The sequence below is a fragment of the Cynocephalus volans genome, chromosome X (genome assembly GCF_027409185.1).
Source record: "Cynocephalus volans isolate mCynVol1 chromosome X, mCynVol1.pri, whole genome shotgun sequence".
Taxonomy (NCBI): domain Eukaryota; kingdom Metazoa; phylum Chordata; class Mammalia; order Dermoptera; family Cynocephalidae; genus Cynocephalus; species Cynocephalus volans.
This window is the reverse complement of record NC_084478.1, coordinates 69,979,492-69,992,542: the sequence shown is the minus strand read 5'-3', so window position 1 is coordinate 69,992,542 and position 13,051 is coordinate 69,979,492. Positions and strand designations below refer to the sequence as shown.

At 41.3% G+C, this 13,051-nt stretch overlaps 1 protein-coding gene across 1 annotated transcript; it reads right to left on the bottom strand.

The window, feature by feature from the left end:
• Nucleotides 1-2,763: 2,763 nt before the first annotated feature.
• LOC134367501 (A-kinase anchor protein 4-like) lies at nt 2,764-11,048 on the bottom strand. Its single transcript, XM_063084245.1, has 5 exons — nt 10,953-11,048; nt 9,855-9,905; nt 9,241-9,342; nt 3,999-6,104; nt 2,764-2,919 (listed from the first exon to the last, which is right to left on the bottom strand). The coding sequence occupies exons 1-5, from the start codon at nt 11,046-11,048 to the stop codon at nt 2,764-2,766; spliced, it is 2,511 nt and encodes an 836-aa protein (XP_062940315.1).
• Nucleotides 11,049-13,051: the final 2,003 nt, after the last annotated feature.

Sequence of the window (13,051 nt, the reverse complement as noted above, 5' to 3'; positions counted from 1 at the left end):
ATTAATCTAATATGAGCTTTTGTTTGGAAAGATGTACTTTTCATGTTAAGCAAGAGAAAAAACAACTGCAACATGCCCCAACCCCTGACATTTGAAGGATTAAGTGAAACTTTGCTTTCTCCATTTGTTCTTTCCTTGCTTCAAATTTTATTTCTCCTTACCTAAACTTGTTTGATTTATTTGTTCCCTTTTTCAGTTTTTTAGGCATGGACTTGACTGTTTCTCTTTTGTACTGATATAGGCTTTAAGGGCAATACATCCTCTAAATAGTGCCTGGCAATCTCCCATAAAGTGTTACTCCCATAAAATCAGTCTTACCAATTTTTCCTTTTGCTTCATGCTTCATTAGGGCTTGGCACAATACTGTTACTGAACCTCTGTATTAAAATTTTTGATATTTTGTTCATCGTGGGGTTTTTTGGGCATTAATTTTGATTTTTCAAAATATTGCATTAAAATATTATTTACCTTGGTTACTGAGTTTTTTGGCCCCTGAGGCAAGTACTTGCCTCACCACAGTCTAGTCCCGGCTCTGAAGTAACCTTCCAGACAAATTCTGCTCACAACTTTCTTTTGAAATGAAGGCAAGAAGACAGAGAAATTGAAACTGTTTGCAAGAGATAGCAAGCCAGTCACACCACCTGCCAGGAGAGAACCATGTTTTCCTCTTTTTCTGCTCCCGTTGTCCCTTTCCTACTATATGCAGGGCTCTCAGCTCAGCAGAAGTCCTTGTCCATTTCCATTTGCTGGCACTAAGCATGGCCACATTGCTATTGGGATGCCAGGGTTTCACTCTCCAGGAATAAACCTCAAGGGCTATTGAGCTCCTGCAGACCCTTGTCAGGGTCCTTGTGGCCCAAAGCATTCCTTTCTCTGCTGGAGTCTGTCAATTAGCTCTGGCAAAAATCAAGTTTCTTTACCGTGAACTTACCTCACTCACACACGTTTCCCTAGAAATTATTCAAAAGAAACTTATTCTTATAATCCTTAAATGTCAGAACTGGAAGGGCCCTTATGGACCATCTTGCCTCAACCCCCCTCATTTAACAGAACATATAACTTCCTTTGCTCTATTTCCACGTTCCAAGGAATCCCCAAGGCCACTTCATAATAAAAATCAGGAGCAAGGTAAGAGCCAAGTTAATCAAAGAAATAAACTACTATGGGACCCAGCTGTGCTCAGGGATGATTGAGTCATTAGAAATGCAGCCCTGGCCTTGGGATTTGTTTATTAAGGATTTTCTTCAAGGGCAAAGAGAAGGATCTGTGGTGGCTCAACTCCAAGGCTTTTCATGGGCTGAGGTGAGACTGGAAAATGTTTGATCAGCTTTCGTCTGGGCTGGAGAGTTTTAAAGGTCCTGCTCTGAAGGGGCCTGCCTTTGCTTCTATCCTACTAATCCAGGCATTGTGAGGAAGTTGGCAAAGTTTGCCTGTGTGCCTTTTACCTCCCCCCAAAAGTGTTTCTCTGGGTCCCATACTCAGAGGATCTTACTTTCAGTTCTGAAACAAATCAAGAGAGCACTCTCAACTGTGCTAGGAGGGGCTTTGAAGGTACAGCTTCCTTCACATATCTGCATTTGTTACAAGATTCACCCTGTGCAAAACACTATCACATCTATTCCACCAGTTTGACCTCTAAATACTGTAATTTTTAGCTACATTTTACAGATGAAGAAATAGGCTCAAAGTCTGGAGGACTGCCTAAGGCCATGCCACTAGTGAGGGCCAAAGCTTTGACTGTTGAGTCCAGAAGGATGTCACATCCTGTGCTTGTTCTACTAAGCCACAGCACCTCAAGGGTGCCAAGGCATGCCATGAGAGCACACAGCAACTAGCTAACAGAGGACCACAGGGATGAAACGACTGTCTTGATTTGTAATGAGTTTTAGCATTGCAGTTAACTTCTGGGAAGCATAGAACAAATCTAGGAACTTGGTTCTAGTCCCAAAGGGGAGGTTGTCCTCATGTCAGGACACTGGGACATTGAGACTCATGAGGAATTTTCCACCCTATAACTTTGTGTTCTGGAAAATTTTTCTTTCAGAGTGGTGGAAGACAAAGAAATCTCAATTGAAGGATATTAGTTATAAGGAAGCTTTACTAACATATGGGGGAAAATCAGATCCCATTGTAGTTCTGGATAAGTATTTAGCCATGTGCAGTGAACACTGCGGGGGAAAGGGGGTGGCAAGGCAGAGCAATGTCCATGGGCAATACACTTTTTTCAATTTGCTTTTCATCTAAGGTAGCCCATCTGCACACTCTTAACGTGAAAGTGGCATCTTTGGGATTAGAAAGGGGATTATCAAATTAGGTATGTGATTCTGGGAGAAACAGGGAGGCCACAGGTGCCAAAACTTTAGACTATGAATTCGAGATTACTTGGACAAACCAGATTACTCAGTGATTTGGACATCATTTATATCCCTGTATCTTGGGTGCTCAGAAAATAACCCAGAATGAGATCTGGACACGAATCCAACACTGTATCACCAGTCCTGGGAATTGGATCTATTCCGTCCCTTGCCTCAGATAAATCTGTCAAGAAAATAATGACACTTCTTTTTTTTTTTAAATTTTTTTTATTCATTTTCTAGCCCAGCTTGTCGGACACCCTGTACTGGCACAGTGTAACTGCTCAGATGTATTAGGAAATACAATCATGCATTGTGCAGTTCACTGGCCTGATGGTGAGGGGGCTCCAGCTGGGATGGAATGCTGCTGGGGGGAGTAGGATGGAGAGGAGTCAAAGGAGTTGTTAGCTCACAGGTTAGTGAGCAGCCAGTCTAGAAGTTGTTTTCTAGCCATGTTTCCCACGGCTTCATCCAGTTGTCGTTCCTTGGCAAACTTCATGACCTCTTGAAGAAGGTCTCCCACACTGTACCCCTTCTCTGCTGCCTTAGCTGAAACGTCAGGAAGCTGTGGAGAGAGCAGAGCTAGCTTGAGTCACCTGGTGCTTTTTGGAGGAAGGACCCGCTGGACAAAGTGAACACCCCACAGCCCTCACTCCTATGATTCTAGGATTAAAGATCTGGAAGGAGGCTGTTGACATAGCTTTCCTTTTTCCTTGAATCTTCTCTAATGACATTATCAAAATGCCAAAGGTACTTTGCTTTTGAGCTTTAAAAACAAACTCTGAAACCAACTGTGTTCATTAAATACTTCTCACCAGATGCTGGACCTTTCGGTTATTCTGTGCTAGTCAAGGTTTGGGGTAGACATTACCCCCGCCTCCCTAAGAAAGTATGAGATTGAGGGTTAGGAGATTACCTGGGTTCATCTCCTGGACTGAAAATAATTTGGTTAAGTATTTGGTTTCTCTGGAACCCATCTAATGTAAGAAATGCAGCTATGGTGTGTGTGTGTGTGTGTGTGTGACACACACACACACAGAGAATGTGTGTATGTGTATGAATAATGCTGGCCTTCATGGGATCTGAGGAGCAGGACGAGGGTGAGGCAAGTGAGGCACTGAGGGCATAAAATTTAAGGAGACAGGCACTTTCTGGGCACTTGTAGGACCTGTGAGTTTTGGGGAGGAATATAGAAGTCATAATGAGACTAGTTTTAAATTGTTTCTGGCCAAAGACAAAATGGGTCCATGACACTTCTATTACCTCAAAGGGGAGGAGCTCCCTTTTTCTTTTTTTTTCTCTCCAAAGTCCTTTGGGGATCTTAAAACTCAAAACGTAAGACTAAAAAATCACTCCCCAATGTTTTACCAAATAGTTTGTTGAAACAGTCACTGATAAAATGAGCAAATCTCAATCTCCTCCTCTTGGTGGAAATACACAGGCCTTGAGGTGTCCACTGCCCCACTTAGCTAGTGGCTCAGCACTTCTGTGTCTTTTTATGAGGTGAAAGTATTTCATGAAGCACATGGTACAGAATAGACTTGAAAAGAAATTGGATCAATCTTAGGCTCTAAGTACAAGGCTGCCTCCCCGCCTCTGCCCATTCTAACCCTCTTTCTTCTCTTGGTTTGATGCATTCCTTACCTTCTCCAGTTGTCCGTCATCATCTCCCATGAAGTAGAGCATGGGCACATTAAACTGGGAGGCTGCAATCCACTGCAGGACAGCCTGGAGCTGCTTCTGCAAGTTACTTGTAGAACACTGATTATTGACGATGACTTCAGGCCCAGGAGAGTCTTGATTGTTCTGTGACATCTCACCATCATGACTACATCTGGCCAAGTTTGCTTGTTCTTCCAATTCAGCAAGGGCTGCGCCATTGCTGCTATACTTAGCCATGATAAGGCACAGCTTCATCACAGATTCTACCAGCTGATCTATAAATTGCCAGCTCATTTGCTTCATCCCCCTGATAAAGTCAAGTTCTTGATTGTCCTGGCATTGTTCTTCCCCTCTGTTAGATCTCTTGGACACAGAAGCTGCTTTGCTTGCCTTCTCAGAACGCTTGTTCTCACCTTCAGATAGATCATCACAGTTGAAGGGGCTCTCACTAAGCAGTTTCTGAATCAGCGTTAGAACAATGTTTGACATATCCAGCTTCTCGGAGTCCAGCTGTTGATTTTCCTTTAGAGAGGTGGATGGTCCAGGAGCTCCATGAGTTTCTAGATGTTTCATTGACATTGCTTTGGCACTTTGGCCACTTCCACACTTTTCATACTGGGCACTCTGAGTCAAATAGTCCATGGTAGAACCAGGACAGTCTTCTTTGCATGTATCTTTGCCCTTGGCCTGCTGAGTCAGATGGTACTGGATCAGCATAAGGGCAGAGACAATTAGGTCCTTGGCCAGTGAATCTGTGGAAGGGCTGATCTTCTCTCTTTTCTCTTCTTTACTGGTACATGCTTTGGTAGTCATCTTACCTTGGTTTCCTTGCTTTTGGTTCCACATGGTCAGGCTCTCCTTGAGAATGTGTTCACCAACTTTCTCAGCACTGGTTAATGACTTGCATGGGTCTGGCTTCGTTTTGCCTTTGTCCTTCCCCTTCATTTCAGCTTTCATGGCTGAGAATTCAAGACTCTGGTTCTTGCATTTAGGATCATGGGACCCAGCTTTCAAAGATGCATATGACAGACTTTGAGACTTAGTCTCCTTCTTCTCGCCAAGAAGGGCACTAACCAGGCGCTTCAGTATGGCCTCCATGATGTCAGCAGCATTTTGTTTTCCATGGTTGAACAGATTCCTCTTGAGAGCCGAGACAAAATCTGAGTCGGTCATCAGGACTCCAGTAATATTATGCAAGTTTTTCATGCAGGAATCAATCAAATCAGACACAATTTCCTTGGTGTGCTTTAACAACACTCTCTTCAGGACCACACAGGCTGGAATTGGCTTGCCAGAACTGTGCACTTTCAAGGTCTTCATAACGGAAACCATCATGTCAGATGCTACCTGATTTGCATAAACCATGAGGCCTTTGCTGATAGAATCTGCAAAGTCTTTGCTATCTCTCTGGCACATCTGCTTGTCTCCACCCTTGTTCTTGTTGGATAATTCACTATACAGAAATGTCCTCTGGTCACCTTCCCTACACTCCTCCCCATTGCCATTCATTTCTGCAGAGGTCGCTTCCACAGCATCACGGGCCATTTCAGAAGCAATCTTGCTCACAGCACTGCGGGGGCTGTTTTTTCCTTTGTCCCCATGGGGTGGATAGATTGAATGATGAAGGCATTTGCTTCCACCTTCTAACTTCTCCTTGATTTCCTTACGGGCCATCTGGATTACCAGAGAAGATAGTCGGTTGACATAGAAGGAAAGGTCATCCGTAGAACATTCTCCTTCAGGGGAGATAACTGCCCTCTGGGTGCTAGGAGACTTGGCAGGAGGAGTCGAAGGACCTTGGTTATTGTTGGTGTTTTTGGTTGCTGTCATTTCTAGATGTAGGCTTTGAGGTCCGTTGGCCACATAATCCATGTTCAGCTGATTGGCATAGACACTGCAGCAGTTCCCAGAGGGTATTTTGTGATATTCGCCATCTGTGTTTCCTATCTTATGTTTACAGCTAGAGGCTGAGGGGCTCAGTGCGTGTTGGAAACCCAAGGCATACTTCTGGAGATCATTGAGAAGCCAATTGAGGACACTCATGGGATCAGAGGGAGTTTGTTTGAAAAGGCATACAGATCCCTCCATCTGAAAAAAGAACATCTAGCTATAAGAGTTTGGGTAGGCTACTTCTTTTCCCCTTATTTCATTTAGTAGATATATCTTCTAAATTGCATAGATTAGGGACTTGACCTTTTAGAATTGGCATGGGAACATAACATTCAATTATATCCATTAGTACACATGTAAGCAGAAGTGGCAGCAACGAAAGCTAACAGTATATACATTTGTACACTTAACTATATACAGGCTGATGGAGTTTGGATGTGTTGTCCCCTCCAAAACTCATGTGGAAATTTGATCCCCATTGTGACAGTGTTGGAAACTGTTTGAGTCATGGGGGTGGATCCCTCATGAATGGATTAGTGGTCTGCCTAGGTGGGGAGAGTAATGAGTGAGTTCTCGCTCTATTAGTTCCCTTCCCATGAGAGCTGGTTGTTTAAAAGACCCTGGCACCTCCTCTCTCTCTCTCTCTCTCTCTCTCTCTCTCTCTCTCTCTTGCTTTCTCTCACCATGTGATCTGCTTGTACCCACTGGCTGCCTGCCGCTTTCCACGATGAGTAGAAGCAGCCTGAGTCCCATGCCAGATGCAGCTGTCCCAGAATCATAAGCCAAATAATTGTCTTTTCCTTATAAATTACCCAGTTTCAGGTATTTCTGTTATAGCAACACTAAACAGACTAATACACGGGTGTTATCAATATGCTTGTCAGTACCGTATGAGTATGTGTGTTTATTTCAATGTGTGAATGTGACTGTTGTGTGTGTATATGTACATTGACATAGGAATTCATTTGTGTGAACATCTCAACAGATGTGAGAATGTATCAGTCTGTATTGTTAGTGTGTGAAAATGTGCCAGTATGTGTATGTGTGTGCATATGTGTGACCATGTGTAAGCATGCGTAATAATGTATTTTGACATTGTTACCCATTGTATATATTTACTGTATAGGTCAAAATGTGCATACTAGTATATCTATTTGTACTTGCATGTGTCAAGATATGAGTGTGTATGTCAGTATGTCTCTGACTATAAAAATGAGCAAGTGTCAATTTGAGTAGTCTATGTATATGTTTATGATATAAACTCACTAGTATGTGTCATGAAGCTATAAATTCATTTATGTATATTAAAGCAGAAATTTACACATTAACATACACATTCATTAATATTATAATAGATTGATACATTATATTAATATAGTATCTATTGATATATTATAGATTAATCTATTATAATATTAATGAATGTGTGTGTTAAAATATGGATATGTGTAAGTAGGTGATTGTATAATGACTGTGTACATCAATGAATTGGGTGCCAATTTATGCTATACTTATATGCTATGTCAATGCTTGACAGTGTGTGTGTCGGTGTTGCACATACCCTGGCATTTGAGTATGTGTGTGAATACATGAGTGGGTATGTCACAGCATTCATGTCAATGTGTGTATCAATGCATACAAACGATTGTGAAAGTGTATCACTTTGTGTAAGTTTCTATGTGTGTGTGTCAGCATGACTGTGTATGACCATACATGTCTTTGCATAGACATGTATATTAATATGTATGTATGCCAATACCTGAGTCCATATAGTCACTGTATTTTGATCAAGGCTAGAGTGTGTTAATGTGAGTGTATATTTATACATTGTGTGTAAGATGGGTGTTTATGTATACTACATGTTGACATGTCACTGCATCTGACTCTATATATGACTTCGTATATCTTTGTATATGTGTGTAAGTCCTTGTATATGAATAGATCAATATATTGAGTTTGATATATCAATGCTTGTATGTGTTCCTCAATCACATGTAGCCAGGCCTGTGTGTATCATTACTTGTATAAATTATCTTTTGTTAATGTATGTAAATGTATATACTGATGTGCGTGTCACTTTGTATAAATTTATATGTGTACATCTATGTCTGTGACTGTGTATGCCCATGTATGGGTATGTGTATATGTATTATGTACACAGTGTGCATTCATCAGTAAATACCATTGCCCTCTTTGCCCCTCGCCTTGCTTCCTCTCTTCTCTTTTCACTGAATTCCTGGAAGTGTGAGGTCATGATCAGGTTGACAAATGGGCTTAAGTTACAATCAAGGAGATCTGCATTGTGTGTAGGAAATATGGGCTGCTCTGTTAAAAATAAACACCAGGTATAATTTATGCTTTTCTTAAGACTCCAAAATGGAGTTGGCCACCCCCAACTAAACCCAAAACTCTTTGGAGAATGTTATGTAACGTTTTTTCCTTGCTCTCACTATAAAGGTCTCTGGGGTCAGAAATGATGTTTTGGTTATTACTTGTTAGCCTAGGGACACAGAACAAGAAATATTTGATTCTTTTGTGCTAAAGCCAAATATCTTGTCCCAATACCAGCGACTCCAGGCTTGTAGGGATGTGGGGGTGACTTGTTGTGTGCTCCAATGCCCTTCCCAAACCTGGAGCCTAACATATAATTTGGGATACTTACACAAAAACAAGAGGATTATGTATGAGACAGTAGTGTGCAAATCTAATTGTTTCTAACTTTAAGTTACCCAACAGCCTGGCTAATCTCTTAGACAACAGAGTGGAGACTAGGCACTCAAATTCTTGGTTGTTATGGATTTTCTCTGCTCCGTATCCCTCCTTCTTTTCTGTTGGATGTTGGGCAATATAGGGCACACAAGTCCATTACAAGCCAGCAAAGAACATTGCAAAAGATCTTGCTTATACACCCACATCTTTGTTAGGGTAAAAATAGCAAAATTCTGATTGGAGTAGGTACCTGAAAATCAGGAAAGGGCATTCTGAACCTCTGTGATTAGTCCCATTATTAAATAACTGGGTGTTGCACTTACTGTGGCCCTGAACTTAGGCCTGTGTTCTCTAGAATGTCATAGTGTTCAAACTAATGGGCCTGTTTGACCATAGTTTTCTTACCGTCTCTGAACCAGAGTCCTCAGACTTAGCATAAAGTATGGTTATTATTTGTGATAATAAACATGTTAATAATATTGATTTGATCAACACACATTGTGTACAGGTGATGGTAGTCAATGTTGTACCCCCTAAAATATGTATAATCCATTGTGCTTCAATTAAAAAAAGAACATTGGTCTTTTGTAATTAGAAGTGGTAGAATCTCAGAGGCTAAGTATACCTTAGACTGGTCTTGCTTCTCAGTGTCCTTGATCACGATAATCTCTTTTTCTTCCAGAGTCTCCAGGTTTAAGTCACCTTCTGAGCTGCAACCAGCAGCACCCTATGGAATTAAAGGGCGAGATTCTTATGAACAGATGCTTTTTGAGATTTCTCCAAGCTACCCCCCTAGGCTACCACTTCATGAATGTCATGTTTCCTATTATCCTTTTTCTTTCTGCAGGAGAGGTAGGCTTGTAATGCTAGCTAGTCTTTGAAGAATAAGACAAAGTTCCCTCCACCAATTACTACTTCCCCCTCCGAAGATGTTTACAAAATCATCAATCTCAAGGACCATATTCCATTAGTCATCATCCTTTTAGACAGGTTTTTTAAAGAACTTTTCTGACAGCTATCTTCCATGTTTTAGTTCTTTCAGCCCTACCATCAACTTAAGTGGCTTCTAAAATGAGACTTTATATCAAGAGTGACAGTAAATTAGGAACCAGGGATCCTGGGATCATGAGAATGATGGCTTTCCACCCTCTGCCACAGCTTTTCCCTTTCCTCATACTTGACTGATAACCCTTCTCAGCATTTTCCCACCCATTCCAACTCTTAGCAGAGAATACCCACCTCGGAGTCTTTATCTTCCACATTCAGGGTAGACACATCGACAAAGCATATCTGTATCAAATTAGGAGGATGAATTTAGAATAACTCTAGAAAAGGCTATTATTTCTCTTTCTGGGAGATGACAACAACAGCACTTACCTCACAGGATTCTTATGGGGATTAATTCAAGACAGTGCATGCAAAGCTTTTAGCGGAGTGCCTGGAACTTAGTAAGTACAGAGTAAATCTTAATATTGTGAGTATTAAGCAGACAGAATCTTAGCATTACTCTGTTTCTTAAATGAGAATACCAACCTGTCAGATAGAGGCCCAAAGTACAGTACCTACATGTAGTAAATGAGAAAACAGAGAAGAGAAGCAGCTTTTCCAAGTGACACAAACCCAAAGTTGAAGCTTGTGTTAGAATCCAGTCTCCCTGGCTTCTAGTTTAGGGTGCTTTCTACTACACTAGTGCTTCTCAAAATGTGATATTTTTACTGTTGATGATGTAGAAAATTTTAGGTGGTACATGTATAATCATTTCTGTGTTTAATAAGTGCATTTTTGTTGTGCATTGGGGAAAATACATACTAGAACTCCAAACCTGTGCTATTATTGGTAATGCTTAGGGTGATGGTGATTTTTAAAATGTAAGTTGATTTTGAAAACATTGCAAAAGCACATATTAAGTGAGTAATAGTATGAGTGGTACTTGAGCATGATAAAAAATATGAAATATTATGTAAATCACTTGAGGTTTGGGAAACTGAGCTTGAAGTATTTTGCACTCCCGAAGGGTCCCAGTGTAACTTACTGATAGTTAGGTGACGTTATTATGACTTAGGTCTTAAGGAATAGGGGTTAGTTATGAGGTAACCACTACTCTTCCCTCCCCTGTCTCCTCCCTAGCCCTCCCCTCTCCACCTCCCTCACCCTGCCCCACCCTTCATTTATCCCTGTATCATGCGTGAGTGTGTTGGCTATGACAGACTTTACTGAGCTTGGTTGCTAGGAGAAGTCACAGTATCACCTTGCATTAGTTTATCTTGGGCCCCAGGATATCTATACCCATATGGCATTTTTTTCTAATTTTTTGGTAGGAGTCCTTTTGTATCTTACCACTTTCCGGTCTTGATCTTTCTGTCCTGTTGGGCTGTAGAGATCTACCTTGCACACGCCCCTGCGGCTGCGTAACCAGTCAATATCATCAGACATCTGGAAAGAGAAATAAAAGAAATCTGAAATGCTTATATAGGGTTTTTAGAAACCGGGTCAGTTTGGATAAGAATCTCTGGAGAGGGTCCTGAACCCATCTCTGTGTTTTATATAGGTTTAGGCTAGGAGCTGGTAGGATGAGTAGTGGGGAAGGACACTGAAATGTTTGAACTTGATGCTCAGGATCATTATCTTTTAGCAAAACCCATAGTCTCCTTCAATTTAGACTCCCCACACCAAGTATTTGGAACCATGGGAGTATCATACTGACTTGGGAGAACATCAGTCAGGAAAAATGGTGGACCAGGGAAGCAAATTTAAAAAGAGGTCTAGAGACTGTAGGGATTACATTTAGTGATTTACTTCTACCCAACTTCATTAACTAAATATCACCTGTCTCCACATTTCTTTACCTACTTTTGGGCACCTTCAAAGAATCAAGCTCACCTCATCGCCCTCTAACTTAATTCTATCTAACTCTAGTCCAACCAGAGTCTCATTACATTGTAGAAAGTGAAATTAGATAAACAGCTGTAACACGTCACTCAGGGTTATTGGAAAAGACTAAAGTAATACCAGTAGCGTAAATAAACAGCCATTTTAGTTAAAACAACACATGAGATTCCAACATATAGAACAAGGTCCTGAATGCTGAGAAAACTCAGTCTAATAGCCATAAATATGCCAAGACACAAGTATCTGAGAGAAAACCAGACCTGATCCCATAGAATCAAGTTCAATTTTATTTTGAAAAGAAAAAATAATCTCTGCCAACTTACTTCTACAACCTTCCCCTGTCCCCCATCCCTACAACCTCCCAACTCAGCCTGGAGCTAAAAGGAAATGGCAGAAGCCAGTGATTGATTTTTGCTAAAAAAGACCTCAGATTTATCCTCGCAAGACACAGTTAAGAGCTCAGTAGACTTGTTTTGGTATCTGGGGCTTGAATTTGGTTTCTTTTTAAAATTTATCAAGAGAAATCCTTTTTGCCAAGTATTAAAGGGCTGTTGAATTCCTTTTTACCCTATATATATATTTTCCCCAAGCCTCTTTCAAAATTTAGACCTCCTTTTTCCTCTAGCCCTCCAAAACAGTCTCATTCTCTTCTCTCCCTTCCTCCCTCTCGCTTCCTCCCTCACCTCTCTCCCTTCTCTTCCCTCCCTCCCTCTCTCCCTCCCTTCTCCCTCTCACTCTCTCTCCCTCTTATTTCTCCCCACAACATTTTTATAGCAGCTATGCTTTCACATGATAATATTACTTTCCTACTCTTTACCATCCCTGCCACCCCCACTCCCAAGATATTTTTGGGCTTACCCTTCAAGAATCTCTATGAAACCTTGAAAAATTATAGGAAAAGCCCCCCCCCCCAAACACCCTCAGAAGAGGGAGTTTCTTTCCTTTTTTTCAAGACCTAGAAAACATTGGCCTAGAAAAAAAAGGAGAGGCATAGAGGTCCCTCATGTCATTTGGATCCAGCCTCAGTTCAAGTCCTAAAAAACTGTAAAAAATAAAAATTATGAACTCATTACCTTGATAATGTTCTTTTCAACTTTTGGCTGAAAATGTGCCACCCTGAAGGGAGATGTGCCCCTTTCGATGGAACTGGGCAGTGCCAAGTTCTTGGGCACCTGCAGCTGGCTGCCACCCCCGTCAGCTGCTGGACCAGAATGATGGGCCAGACACATCCCTGCTGGCTATGACCCTGAAGTATGACAATGCGGTTTGGTGGGTCACAATGCCTGAAACTACAGCAAGCTGAGCAAAGGTATGGCACACTGGCAAACTCAGCGCCTTTTCACATTAAAAGCACATCAGGTTTTCTGCTGCAGGGCAAACTTTTTATGTTATCTCTAGGATAAAACACATATTTCTTTCACACTTTCTTCAGCTCATGACTCCTCAAGATTTCCCTTCTCTTCCTTTTCTTGCTAGACCTCCAGGCCAATCTAATTATATTAGTTAGCAGTTTGGTGGAGATCTGTAGTTTTCACATACAGAATTAC